The following is a 15,478-nucleotide window of genomic DNA, read 5'->3' as shown; positions in this document are numbered from 1 at the left end:
ACAGACTGGGAAGGAAGGAGCCGCAACAATGGAGAATATGGGGTGTTTTTGTTGAACATTCAAGCATGAAAAGTTTTTTTCTTGTAGAGGCCAGAAACAAATCAAGACTTTAAAAAAGGACCCAAAAGGACGTATTTAAGAATGGTTGGCCGATATGTTTTGTAAAGGGGTTTTCAACCATTGTGTTAGTCTGTGAAAATTTATTATGGCTGTCGAAGACCGATCTATAGTGTTGCATTGAGAAGAGTCAAGTTTCTAAAATAAAAATGAAATACATGTGGTATTTCGTGGCTTCCAGGTTGCCAGCAAAAAAGTGTTAAAACTAGTTTGGCCATTGGCCTGTAAGCAGAATCACAGCTCGAGGGATTGAACGATTGCGACTGGCTGGTGTGAAAAAGGAGATTTTATTGGAATTCGCTGCTATTGTGGAAGGCGTCTGAAGCCGGAGCTCATAAATGACTCACAGGTCTCTCTGTCCTCAGGAAATCTCGGCTGCTGATCAAGCTTACTGCATGTTGCTTTCTCCACGGCTTAGCTCGATTCCTGGGCTTTTCGGATTGATTTGCGACAGGAATATCAGAGCGTTGCGAGGAAGGCTGCTTTACTTTCATAAAAAATGCATTGTTTTGCATGCTTTCTAGCTGTGAAATGTAGAAACATGGAAATGACCTAGTTTGTGCTCCTGCTTGTCATATTTCTCCGCCATCACTGCTGGGCATTTCTTCTGCATGACAGTTGTGTCAAAGTTAAGATAGATTTCTATTAAATATATGCAGTGAGGACCATTTTATTGCTCACAGGTTTCGCTTTAATAACTCCAGGCTATGTGTGTACATGTGCAGGACTCTGGAATAAATCATTTTGTTGACCTCAAGTACCTACAATCTATATGAAATTCATTACTTATATATATATATATCAGTGTACCTGAACAGCTCCGTTTTAAAGATATGTTGGTGTATTGTAGGTGTTTTTAGAAATATGGTCGGTAAGATTGTCTCTTCTGCTCGCCAAGGCTATGCTGTACAAACTGTGAAATATTTTACGTAGCTGTTTTCTATTTGAATATATATTGATCAGTGATCAGCATCATTACGCCAGTCGTCACATGATCCTTCAGAAATCACTCTAATATGATTTGATGCTCAAGAAACATTGTTGTGCTGCTGCTTCGTATTTTTGTTGAAATCTTGTTTATTTTCAAGATTTTTGGATCAATAGTACCAATCTAAGATAACATTAACGTTTCTTTGACGTTATGTTCGATCAATTTAATGCATTTTTACCGAATAAATATATGAATGTCTTTAAAATAATAATAATTAAATAAAACAAATCTCACAGGCCCCAAAATAGTGAGACATGTGATTCTTCATTTATCTCCACTACAAATAGGAAAAAGAGGCGACAATTTGCAAGAGCTCACCAAAATTGGACAGTTGAAGACTGGAAAAATGTTGCCTGGTCTGATGAGTCTCGAGACATTCAGATGGTAGAGTCAGAATTTGGCGTAAACAGAATGAGAACATGGATCCATCATGCCTTGTTCCCACTGTGCAGGCTGGTGGTGGTGGTGTAATGGTGTGCGGGATGTTTTCTTGGCACACTTTAGGCCCCTTAGTGCCAATTGGGCATCGTTTAAATGCCTGAGCATTGTTTCTGACCATGTCCATCCCTTTATGGCCACCATGTCCCCATCCTCTGATGGCTACTTCCAGCAGGATAATGCACCATGTCACAAAGCTCCAATCATTTCAAACTGGTTTCTTGAACATAAAAATGAGTTGACTGTACCAAAATGGCCGCCACAATCCCACAAATCTCCATCAACTGCAAGATGCTATCCTATCAATATGGGCCAACATTTCTAAAGAATGCTTTCAGCACCTTGTTGAATCAATGCCATGTAGAATTATGGGGTCAAACACAGTATTAGTATGTAAAGAGAGATATATTATTAGGGTTTACACTGTAAAACTACATGTATAATGATTAATATTAATCATTATAGTTTTACATAGATAGAGTCCGCAGGGTGTTTCCACTAAATCAGTTAACCTCTCAGATAAAAGCATGAAAATAATCCCATGTTTTCCTCAGTCTCAGAGTACAACGAAACATCCTCGTGTCCCTCGTTTAAAGTCACATTTGCCCGCAGACAGTCTCTCTGTGTTGTTCTGCGTGAAGTTAATGGCTGATTAGGAAACAGTGTCAGTGAGAAAGGCTGCTGTGATGAAACTGCAGGAACACACTGCGTTCAAAGCTCTCCTGCGCTCAGCATTTGATGTGTGAGTGTAAAACGAGGAGCTTTTGATCCTCTCCGCTCACGGTCTTCAGGAGCTCCAGAAACACTGCTACATTTGGAGTGGGAGAGGAAGGGAAGTTTGGCGCTGTCTGGATCTGAAGGATCATCAGGATGATGAAGACAGGAAGAGTTTATCCTCCAATCCGGAGGTGTGACGTGGCTTCAGAGTCGCGACTGATCCTACGCTTGTTCTTTCAATTACGAGCCGATGGTAGACTCGTGTAAAGCAGAGATTTTGAAGGGTAAATAAATCAAGCTTGACAGAATACATGTGTTTGAAACATTAGAAACGTTCTTTGTAAACTAAGTATCTCCCGTACTCAGAACAGGGCAGAGTAGATACTGCAGGAGCTTAAAGTGAGAAAAGAAGCGCTTTTGCTCGATTGCAAAGAATAAATTTAGGCTTAAGATAGTTAGCGTAGGCCGTACTACATAGTCTAGCCTATTGTATTCTACCTGCCGTTTTTATTTTATTTTAAATCATTCGCTTATTCAGAAATAAAAATGGTTATTTTGCATTAAAAAAAGTCTTAACTCTGGGCAGTCCAATTATATTTAGTTAAGAAAATTATTAATTTTATACTGCACATTTTGTAAATTGAAGTAGGGTTGTCATAAAGATTATGATGATTATTATTATTATATTTTCAGTGCTATTTTAGTATAATTTTATACTATGTAATATGTATTCATATTTTGATTTAGCTTTTTATTATTTGTATCTAATATTTTATTTTATTTTAGCTTTATTTAAATTAAATGACCAAAAATGATTTGTATTAGTTTTAGTAATTGATAACACTTGTTACATTTAAACAAAAATATAAACATATTATTTGTCTTTTTTTCATCTCAGAGTAGGCTACAAGGTAATGTCACAAGGTAATTGTGAGAGGTAGTTTAAAAAAATGAACACAATCATAATATCTAAAGTCCCAGTTAAGAGCTTGATTGACAGCTGATCTGACCAATCATACTTCGCCATCCGCCATTTTGTCCGACAAAGCAGTCAGGAGAGTTAGTTGATAAACATGGGAGTATTTGAACCGAAAAACGGAGTGTACTGACGCCTTTCTGCGGTTAAAAACACATTCTTATGTTCATTCATGTTTATAAAAGGAAGAGATGATCGGATCACGAGCAGCTTTAACTGATGCTCTACTACAGCGATCGACACGAGTCACACGACACATTAAAGAGCAACAAAACGGTACGTTATTTATTGTGTAAATTTATTTTTTAAAAATGCCGAAATTTGAAAGGTGAGACTTTGTTAAATATGTTTAATATGAAAAGTAACCTGGTCTGTCAGCGTGTTGTCAGTCTGCGATGTATTTTTCACTGCGTGAGAACATGTTGTGTGTGTATGTGAGAGCAGTGTAACTTGTTGGACATAGCGACAGTAACTAAGGGGGGCGGGTCTTTGCGAACGGTCAATTGTGATATGTAAACTCACAAATAAAGTTGCTTGAAACAGATGTTGTGTCTTATCTTCCCTATCCGAATTTAAAAAAGGCTTTTGGAAGAACAACAAATGTGGGCGGACTTTGATTTTGTCTGTGGGAAATTGATTAGATGGTTGTGGTTTGTTATTGGTCGATCTCATGTGAGTGACAGGTTGCCCCGCCCTCATAATCAGAGAAGAGCTTTATAATGAGCTGCAAGAGGGACGTTAAAGATTATGTGCAAGGATAAATCATTTATAATAAATCAGCAATATTCCATAAAAATGTATAGATTTTATGGTAAGCCATTACTATTATCATTTTTACTCTGAGTATGTTAATTAGCACACCTGTACTGTATATTCTGTATATTCTCACACTTGATTTTCAGGTTTTCACCCTATAAACTCGTGTTTGGTTCTGCAGTTGCAGTGTTTTAAGGCAATGGCGCACAGCACTGTCAGGTTTGATCAGTGAAATCAACACAACATGTCCTTTCAGATCTCTCTGTGAGTTTCCAGCTGACCGTCTGCTCCTCTCAGTGCGGCCTTGACCTTTGGAGAGCGCCGGCACATGATAGACAGAAGGTGGCTGGCATACAAGCTACTGAGTCAAGTATAAAGATAGAGAGTGACATGCAATTATCCACGGCGGTTGGAAGTAGATGTGAGAATGTTGCCATTTGAGCTCTGTCAACAAGTGTCTGTGAATGTAGGATCCTGAAAGAACCCGTATTGACACTAAAAATGGACGTGCATTGAGCGACGGCTCAGTCCAGTGTGGCTTGAAAGACATCTTTGACCTGTTCTCGATGCAGTTCTTCACTCTGAAAACCACTTTAAGTGCGGCACAAACAGTGTTTAGAGGTCCTGTTGTGAGTGTATAGTGTAGAGTCTCTCTAGAATATATTTCAGGCCAACTCATTTCTCTGCTCCTTCCAACAGTCTGGAAGGCAACTCTCAAATGCATTCACACACTCATGTGTTCAGCCAGGACTAACATTTTCCCATTGTTTATTTCTCCTGCAGGTCAATATATCTCCAGGATGCAGTAAAGCATTGACCAAAATGTTGTTCTGTCCATATTGTGGAGGAATGCCAGGCCTCAGACCCTGTGCCAACTACTGCCAGAATGTGATGCGAGGCTGCCTGGCCAACCAAGCCGACCTGGACCCGGAGTGGAACCTCTTTATCGGTGAGATACACTTCTGTTTTCAGATCGCTGCTCAAAGATTGAGTTCTTCTTTTGGATTATAGCCGAATGGACTTTCTTTATTTCTTGCAAGCGTTCTATCCATCGAGTCATCCATCCATCCATCCATCTCTCTCGTTCTATTGTTCCATCCATCCATCCATCTATATATCTATCTGGTTCTATCTATCATTCTATTCTATCTGTCCATCCATCCATCATTCTATCTATTGTTCCATCCATCCATCCATCTATATATCTATGTATCTCGTTCTATCTGTTGTTTTATCACTCTCTCTGTCCGTCCGTCCATCCATCCATCCATCCTTCCATCCAGCCATCTTTATATATCATTCTATTGTTCCATCCATCCATCCATCCATCCATCCATCCATCCATCCATCTATATATATCGTTCTATTGTTCCATCCATCCATCCATCCATCCATCCATCCATCTATATATATCGTTCTATTGTTCCATCCATCCATCCATCCATCCATCCATCTATATATATCGTTCTATTGTTCCATCCATCCATCCATCCATCCATCCATCCATCTATATATATCGTTCTATTGTTCCATCCATCCATCCATCCATCTATATATCTATCTGGTTCTATCTATCATTCTGTAATTCTATGTGTCCATCCATCCATCATTCTATCTAGGGATGCACCGATACCGGTATCTGGTATCGGCCTCGATACCACATTTTCTAAAGTACTCGTACTCGTTAAAAGTCCCCCGATACCGGGGACCGATACCATGTTCTGAGAAATGGGTTAATCACAGGCGCCGAGTGCCCACCCCCAGGCTCCGGCTGCAGCTCAGAGCGGGGAGATGGGGAGACATGTCAGCCGTGTGGAACAGTGATGCGCGGGTCAATGTATAAACAACCCGCACACTACCAACGTTTTCAACTACCCGCCCGCTACTCGGACCGCAAAAAAAGTAAGAAAATATTGTACCCGACCCTCTTCCTGACCGTATTTTTTAAAAGTAGTACATGCTCATCGTAGCGTCATTGGGCCATAAACGTGTAACAACACAGCATCGCAAGAAGACGTAGCCTACATATAACAAAGGCAGCACTTTGGTCATCATCTTTCATTATTTCGGTAAATGTCTCCCACACTTACTCTTTCTATTTGTGTATTTGCGGAGCTTCCACTCCCCAGTCTTCACCTTTTCTCTTGCCGCCTCCATCTCTCTGCAGACTAGTGATCATAGACATGGCCGGTTCGTGAACGAATCGGTTCTCTTTAATGAACCGGTCGAACCAGTACGCTAAATCGAACTGAATCATTCGCATCAGTTCACGTCTTGCGTCAGTGCTGATCCACAAGTTACTACAGTTACTCACTTTCAGACATGCCTGACAGTCCCTCCGAGTTGAAATAAACCAATATCCCGAATTATATTTTACTCCAGTAACTAACAGTTCACCAAACTGAGACATGTTGTTGCCACAGCTGAGAGAAGTGATGAGCACGAGCAGCTGATACTGCGCATCCGCGTAGTAACGAACGCAGAGGTACAGCGGTTCTCGGATCACACCAGTACAGAACTGAGAACTGTTTAGAATGAGCTTGTGTGTCATCTTCGTGCCAGTTATTCAGCCAATAAATAAATTCGGCCTATATATTTCATAGAAAATTGTATCTAGTACTATATAAATACAAAGGTTTAATTGGCATCTTTTTCCAAACGACCTGACCGACCGCGACCCGAATATCATTAAAAATATTTTTGGATGACCCGTAACTGCGGGTAACCGCGGGTGACCGCGGCGCAGGCACCCGCTCATTTTGGATCAACCCGTGCATCACTGGTGTGGAACAATTTCAAAGTGAATGGCTTTGGATTAGGAGAATAAGTTTACTTGTAGTCGCCAAGTTACTTATAGTCAGTTGAATGTCTGTTGGGGGCCCAAATAAATAAAGTGTTATCAGATATTAAGCTGATCGTACTAATACTCTAGTCTACTAATACTCTAATGACAGTTAGTTGACATGTAATTGAAAAGTTACTTATAGTTAGTAAAGTGGACTATCGAAATAAAGTGTTACCCAAGTAATTTAATCAAGGACCTAAAAACCCGTATTTAAAAATATTTAAATCATGTTTTTTTTTTTATTATTATTAAGTACTTGGTATCGGTATCGGCGAGTACTGAAATGCAAGTACTCGTACTCGTACTCGTTTTCCAAAAAAGTGGTATCGGTGCATCCCTAATTCTATCCATCATTCTATCCATCCATCGATCCATCCATCCATCTATATATCTATCTGGTTCTATCTATCATTCTATATTTCTATCTGTCCATCCATCCATCATTCTATCCATCCATCCATCCATCCATCCATCCATCTATATATCTATCTGGTTCTATCTATCATTCTATAATTCCATCCATCTATATATCTATCTGGTTCTATCCATCCATCCATCCATCCATCCATCCATCCATCAATTTATCCATCTTTCTATCTACTGTAAGCAAGTGTAATCACTTAATTGTATTGTATTGATGGTTGGTCCAAACAAAGTGTTTCACTTTTCAGGCCAGTAGGTTTTGCTTTCTGCCAAGAATTGTAACGTCTTTGCTTTAGCCGACTCATATTGAGTTCTGGCTTCATTCCAGTCTTTATCGCCCTGTTTTATTTCGAAATCTGTCACAAATGTGTTGTGAATGCTATTCCATGCCGTTATAGAGATATAGATCAATGCAAAATTGAGAGCTTGCTGTATTTCAAAAACACTGCTAATTGCTCCAAGGTGGTTTTCACCTCAGCTGCTTCCCTGCTGCTCAATCCTGTTGAATGTTTAATATTTTCCCGTTGATGGCATTAAATATTGTTTGAGTGATGGTTCAGCTTGATTCATATGACCTATAGCCACTCGCTTTAGCAGCTTAATGCCTCCCACCCACCGAACTGATACTGTGAAAATCAATTACGCTTTTCTTCCCTCTTACCTTCAACATTCTCAATGCAGTGTCAAAGATGTACGTGTTGTTTAACTTGGAAAGTGAAACATAAATTTGTGCGTTTTTAAAGGGGTTCAATAATGTCCCTTTTTACAAGATTGAAAATATATCTCTGATGTCCCCAGAGTGTGTATGTGAAGTTTTAGCTCAAAATACCCCACATATATTTTTTCATATAGCATGTTAAAATTTTCACTTATTGAGGGTGAGAAAAAATGTCCTTTTAGATGCAAATGAGCTGCTGCTCCTGGCACAGAGGGCGGAGCTTCAAGTGTGTGTGTGTGTTAGCAGCTCTGATTACCTCACACAGACACGCACTGGAAATTACACTCTAAACAACGCTGGGTTGTTTGAACCCAAATTTGGGTCAAATATGGACAAACCCAAATGTTGGGTTAAAAATGTCATTCCAACTTCAACTTTCACTTCCAACTGTACATTTTTAAATTGCATTTTTAACCCAACATTTGGGTTTGTCCAAATTTGACCCAAATTTGGGTTGAAACAACCCAGCATTATTTAGAGTGTATAGAAACTGTTCAGCCTTTTATGTTCAAACTGGAGTCGGACAAAATGGAGCGATTCAATAAGAAGTGACAACAGGATGTTTCTGAATGGATAGTTAATGAATTAATGAAGCTTATGTGGAGTTAACTATCTTCAAGTCATTGTTTAGCATATTCTGTCATACTAATCTTTAAATCACTTCAAATATGATCCACGAAGCTCATTTAGTGAAGCTTGTTGTAGTTCCTACCAGCCATTTGTTGTAGTCCTTAAAAAGTGATTTCTTTAAAAGAAAATATCTCCCTTTGCTTTGAACTGTGAGCGTTGTAACTTTGCAGATGTTGTTTATGCATCACACACCACATTAAACAGTCACTAAAGTTAGAAAAGTGAAATCATAATCAACCACTTCTTTAAGCTAAACTTCCTGATGTGCTTTGCCTTCTTTCTCAAACCACTTTGGCTTTGTTTTGCATTATTCAGAGCTCATTTTCTACGCTATAGATTTTAAATCAGTATTTTTCTCCCCCACAGAGAGATATCGACTGGCTTTATAGTGCCGCGGTTCGATTAGCAAAAGAGGATAATTCATTTTGTTTTGAATATTTCTGGAATGGCCACACAGAAACTAGTTGTGTTTGAAATAGCATCTCTTTGTGCGATCAGCTCGGATGGGTCGGCCTGACCTTTGCTCCATACGTGGCATTTCCCCGTGGCCTGCCTGTGTTGATGTGCCCTTCTCACCTGCATTGATTGGCGGGCCCGTGAAGACATTCAGACCACGTCTTCAGCAGGTCTGGCCCCATTCACTGCATCGATTGAAGAAAATGTTTGCTTTACCAAACTTTCACTGAGAATGCCTTTTAGAAATTGGCACTATTGAGTTGATTACGTTGAACGGCGTGTTAATTTATTTATTTATTTATTTTAATGGGCGAAGTCAAGGGCGTATATATGCGATATAGGTTAATGCAATTTAATTAGAGCAATTCCCTGAAGAAAAGCTGCTCTTTTGTAGTTAATGGAGTTCTCATGCATGTTTTAGTGTAAACTTTGGCTCAGATGTTTCTCTAACATGCATAAGATAAAAAATTAAATGTTTTTATTGAGATTTCTGATTTTATATATATATATATATATATATATATATATATATATATAAAATTCTATTTTTGTATTGTTAAACTTAGGCTATACGTAAAAATCTTAAAGGACTGTTTACAATACTCTAATAATGCTGGGTTGTTTTAACCCAAATTTGGGTGAAATATGGACAAACCCAAATGTTGGGTTAAAAATTTAACCCAACTTCAACTTTCACTTACAACTGTACATTTTTAAATTGCATTTTTAACTCAACATTTGGGTTTTTCCATATTTGACCCACATTTGGGTTGAAACAACCCAGCATTTTTTTGAAGTGAAGGATACATGGGTCAAACACAACGAAAACTATATATTTTTGTGGTTTTTGACTGGGTAAATAACGATCTGACCCAACTGACTAGGCCATTATGAAACATTCAGCATTAATATATTCACTCTAAATAATGCTGGGTTGTTTTGAACACAAATGTGGGTCAAATATGGACAAACCCAAATGTTGGGTTAAAAACTTTAACCCAATTTCAACTTTCACTTTCAGCTGCACATTTTTTTATTGCATTTTTAACCCAACATTTGGGTTTGTCCATATTTCACCCAACTTTGGGTTGAAATAACCCAGCATTTTTTAGAGTGAAGGATACGTGGGTCAAACACAACGAAAACTATATATTTTGTGCATTTTGACTGGGTAAATAACGATCTGACCCAACTGACTGGGCTATTATGAAACATTGAGCACCGATGTATTCACTCTAAATAATTCTGGGTTGTTTGAAACCAAATTTAGGTCAAATATGGACAAACCTAAATTCTGGGTTAACAATTTAATTTAAAAAAATGTACAGTTGAAAGTGAAAGTTGAAGTTGGGTTAAAATTTGAAATGACATTTTTTACCCAACATTTGGGTTTGTCCATATTTGACCCAAATTTGGGTTCAAACAACCCAACGTTGTTTAGAGTGTTGAAGGGAAGGTAAATTAAAAACAAATTAAAGCACAATTGTAAGAAACCTAAAAATTAAGAACAAAGAACAAAATGAAATTGAAAATACAAAATAAAAGACATGGAAACATAAACGTGAACCAAAAACCCCAAACCAAACGTGACGCATATTGAGTCCTGATAACAAACACTCTGAAATGGATGATAATCTTTTAAATATTCATCATTAGATACATGTTGCATTTGCAAATTAAAGCATCTCATATTACAATTCTTGCATGTAATAAAACAGCTTGAACCCATAATTTGTTTGCGTACCTCATGCAAGGATCTTTTATTTGCTAATTGTGTTTTTTTTAAAGCCTTCCTCTGAGGAATCATATTTTGCGACATCATTTTGGTCAGCAATTAACGATCCCCGCTGCGACACACTGAAGTTTCCCGTTAGGATGAGATTCCACAGAACAAATGTAACCATTGTGAGGAATTAGTTTCCTGCGTTATTAATTTTCTCTCAAAGCCGTGGGGGTTTGCATTCATCTCAATTCGTGAAACCACAGGAGACGCGATGCCACCATTAGCCTCGGGAACGAGGGCGGCCCGTGATCACGCCGTTCGGGAAGAAAACAGACGGACCCAATGAGTTCCAGTTTCACAGGAAACGAGATGTACGGCGCAAACATCAGGCCGTGGGTTTATTCTTATCCTGATGAATATGCCACCTCTGGTCTGGGGTCAGACGGGCGAGGAAGTATCATTTCAGCTTCATCCTATGAGCATTCGTCTCTATCGGCTTCCGAGTCTGACGCCTGAAAGGTTTTGTGTGTACAACAGTTTACTTTATTCACTGGATTCTTTGACGCATTGCATTTTGAATAGGCAAATCTACTGTGTATGTACGGATTATACAATGACTTTCTGAAGGATCAGAGCGAACTTATGAAAGACATCTCTTGGGTGAGATTTATTTTGTTGTGCATTTTGAGAGGCACATATACAGTATACAGTAAAAAAAGAAAAGAAAGAATATATAAAAGGAGTTTTTGCATTGAGATAGTATTATTTTCACTACAGTTAATTACATGTTCCCCTCCAAACTCCCATTACATATTGTGCCTGGACAATATTTATTTATGGGTTTTTTTTTTAAATGTTGTTTTATTATTATTATTACTATTATTATTTGTATTATTATTATTTATTTATTTATTACTTTGTGTTTTTTTTTGTTTTATCACAAAATGCTATTTTTTGTTTTTGTTTTGTTTTTCACAAAATGCAGTTTTTTTGTTTGTTTTTGTTTTATCACAAAATGCTGTTTTTTTGGTTTTGTTTTTTGTTTTATCACAAAATGCTGTTTTTTTGTTTTGTTTTATCACAAAATGCTGTTTTTTTGGTTTTGTTTTTTTAACTATAGAAGTATTTATTTTCATGACATTTAATCACATTTTCCCTTCCAATTTTGTTGTACCTTTTTTTCCTGAACTTACTATACTTTTACTTTTACTTTTACAGAAGATCAGAGTGAATTTCTTTGTGATGTATTAAAAAGCATTGATCTAATTACGTGTCCCAGTTGCAAAAACTGAAATTTAGCACATATACAGTATAGTGTGAGGGAAGATTTTCAAATCTGTTTTTAATATCAAAAGATGATTTACAGAAAGCTATGGTTGCTTGTTCTGTTACATAATTAAAAATAAAGGGCAATTGCGCATTTATATCTCAAAATGAAGATCATATAAACTTACAATTGTCAGACAAATTGTCAGAATTGTGAGACAAAAAGTTGCAATTTCATTTTTAAAATTTTTTTTTGTTTGTGGCAGAAAAAAACTTCCAGAAAAATGTTATTATTATATTTATAAGTTATCTATCCTCCTTGTTTTCCACACAATCTTTTATTTCATTATGAAGCAGCTTTCATGCCAACAGGGACAATAAAAGACCAGACAAAAGAACAAAATACATTTAATTTTAAAACGTTTTCATTAGAGTAAAATTAAATGCATGCTTTTTAAGCATTGTGTAGTATTGAAACATGCTAGTTTGTCTGAGACTGATAAAAATGTCATTTTAATAAAGATATTTTAGAAAATGTTGCATAACATCTTTCAAAAAACATCTAAATCTTAATCTGTAAGTGCAGTAATTTCAGTTATAATCCGTGTTTAACTCAAACAAGTTTTTGATTATAATCCCTCCTGACCTTATAAAGAGGTCCTGCTGTTATATAATCAAACGCAATGTTGTAAGCCATGCTGATTAAATACATAGATCTCCTCTGCTGTATTGATCCTTAAGGGGAAACTCAGGAAGGAACACTTTGACCTGAATGCGATATGAAGGTGGCGCTAGATGAGGTGAATATGAGCTTCTGCAGTGCTTGTGGAAAGCATTATCATTATGCTTTTAAACAGACGACAGATTAATTAGACGTAATGCCTTGAAGTGATGCTTACCACTTAGATGTAAATGTATATAAAGTATGTTTGAACTTTCTGTGGTGTCAGATCAGTGTTGTGCGCTCCTGGCATGTGGCGATCAGCTCAGTGATGGATGTATATGCCAGTTAGACAGGCATATACTGAGATTTTGAGGTGAAATTTGACCAGTATATCACACGTTCTTGTCAGATTTCAATCACCCTTAAACACATTCCGGTTTTGCTCATTCCCAAGGACTCACTGAGCCGTGTGTGTTGAGGTCAGTGAAGGATGCAGGAGTCATTATAGTACATGTGGTGTAGGAGGGAAGGTGTACCTTTGCTTATACATCACTCACACACTTTCATGATAAATAGCCACTGCTCGCTTTTATGACCAGCACGTCATTATCATTTTTTCTCGTCAGCACCTTGTTGGGATATTCAGTGTCAGGAAAGGGTGCCACAGTATAATGAATGCCTGATGGCGAGTCCTCACGGCGTGGACAGCTTAGGGCTATCCTACCCATGTGCTTTTGTGCATAAGCAGGAAGAACTAACAAAATATGAAATTGATTTTTTTTTTTTTTTACCTTTTGTATACTATAAAAATAAAATATTAAATAAAATAAATTATTTAAAAAAATTATTTAAATATAATTTAAAATTGTATTTATTTATTTATTTATAAATTAAATTAAAATGTTTTACATTGTGTGTTGAAAAGAAAATGAGGAATCTTTGACTTTTCATTAGTGACTTTATTAATGCATGATTTATTTTGAAAATTATTTGTCAAAGTCGAGAATATTGAATTTGTTTGATTTTAAAATATATGAAATTAAGGAAGTTTTTTTTTTGTATTTTTCATGATCCCTTCAAATTATCATTATGTATTTTATAGAAATATCAATTACTTAAAATATATTATATTATTTATGCTATATATATATATATATATATATATATATACATTTTTTGTGCTATAAAATAAAATACATTTATTATAAATTATTTTATTATTTAATTTATTTATAAAATAAAATAAAAATGTTTAACATTTTTTTTTGAAAAGAAAATGACTGACTTTTCATTAGAGACTTCATTAATGCATAATTTATTTAGAAAATTATTTGTCAAAAAGTCGAAAATATAGAATTTGTTTGATTTTAAAATATAAGAAAGTAATTGGAGTAAAAAATTTCTTTTTTGTTGTTGCTATTTTTCATGATCCCTTCAAATTATCATTATGTATTTTGTAGGCATATCAAATACTTAAAATGTGAAATATTATATTATTTATGCTAAATTTATTAGATGTATATTTTTTCATCCATGTATTTGGTCATCTTGTACTAGTCTCTAAACTTAGCCCTTCTTTGCATTAATCAGTAGATGCTAAACATGAACGCTGTCCTTATTTAAAGCTGAGCCAGCTAAACCTTCCCGTCTCGGTATCGGATTTCCCTTCATGCACCGGGCTAATTACAAAGGCTAATTAAGATTTAGGCCTGTGTTGTCCTTTGGTGAGTCCTTTGTCACCACAATGTAAGTGATCCGCATTGATTTTATTTGCTCATTTCTTTTTAATTGCATGGCTTTGTCTCCATGTGAAATAGGAGCTTGCAAGAACCTCACAATTCATGAAAATGTAAGTCAATATTATTTCCTCCCCTTGCACACAGTGTCCTTGTGCATACATCACGAGTAAGATGCATTAGACTTTATGAAGGCTTAAATGACAATAATGGTGCATTTAAGAGGCTAATGTTGATCTCACAACAACAAAAGTGGATAGAGTGATTTTCATTTATTCAAACTAAATAGAGATAACAACTTGTGTCATCCCTTATATTGAATTATCCTTTATCTCACTGCAAAACCAGCCCATAATGGTCTCTAAAATCAACCTCTTTATAATAAAGCTGTGCTTTTCTAACAAATTCTCCACTTTGTATCCTAAATCTGTCAATCGGAGAGCTTCATTTACGTCTGATCCTGTTGCGTAACTCCCCAGAGTTGTGCAACACTTTTTATCTCTTGCTTAAGCATGAAGTTAGTCATGCATCAGAAGCGCTTATCCGCTTTGAGATCGCAAATGCACAATGCCACTGTTCCAGCTTTGACTGGAGGTAATTATTCCTCATAATTCCTGCGAGTGACAGCAGGTCAGCCAGGCCGTTGCCATCGGTCACCGTCTCCATGGCGACGTGTCCAGCTGTCAGCTGTCATGACAGTGTGAGGAGGTGCAGATGTTCACCGCTGCCACCGAAGGCCCTTTTGCCTTGGAGAAATGGGAGGAAAGGATTTCATGTCCATTAGTGACTGTCACTCAGAGCAATTATCGTCTGCTTTGTGAACATCATATCATGTCAACATTTGATTTGCTCTACCGTATGACATTTTCAGCCATCAGCATTAAAATAATAATAAAATATATTTGTGTATAAATATATTTTTATTATGTTTATTTTTCAAGTATAGCTAAAAAAAAATACAAATTTCTCTTTTATTTTTCAATCTTTTCAATTTAGGCAAATTAAAAATTAAATATTACATA

The 15,478-nt window shown here is 36.6% G+C and overlaps 1 protein-coding gene across 3 annotated transcripts in view; it reads left to right on the top strand.

The window, feature by feature from the left end:
• Positions 1–15,478, top strand: part of gpc6a (glypican 6a) — a 421,465-nt gene that overhangs the window by 333,054 nt on the left and 72,933 nt on the right. For all 3 annotated transcript variants that reach the window (XM_089132555.1, XM_089132553.1, XM_089132554.1), the window contains exon 4: positions 4,779–4,944. In XM_089132555.1, the coding sequence (XP_088988681.1) occupies positions 4,779–4,944 (166 nt within the window). The remainder of the gene's footprint in view (positions 1–4,778; positions 4,945–15,478) is intronic.

This window comes from Pimephales promelas, chromosome 6 (assembly GCF_988280905.1).
Source record: "Pimephales promelas chromosome 6, fPimPro1.hap1.1, whole genome shotgun sequence".
Lineage (NCBI taxonomy): Eukaryota > Metazoa > Chordata > Actinopteri > Cypriniformes > Leuciscidae > Pimephales > Pimephales promelas.
Note: the sequence above shows the minus strand (reverse complement) of the source record. Positions and strands in the feature narration are given on the sequence as shown.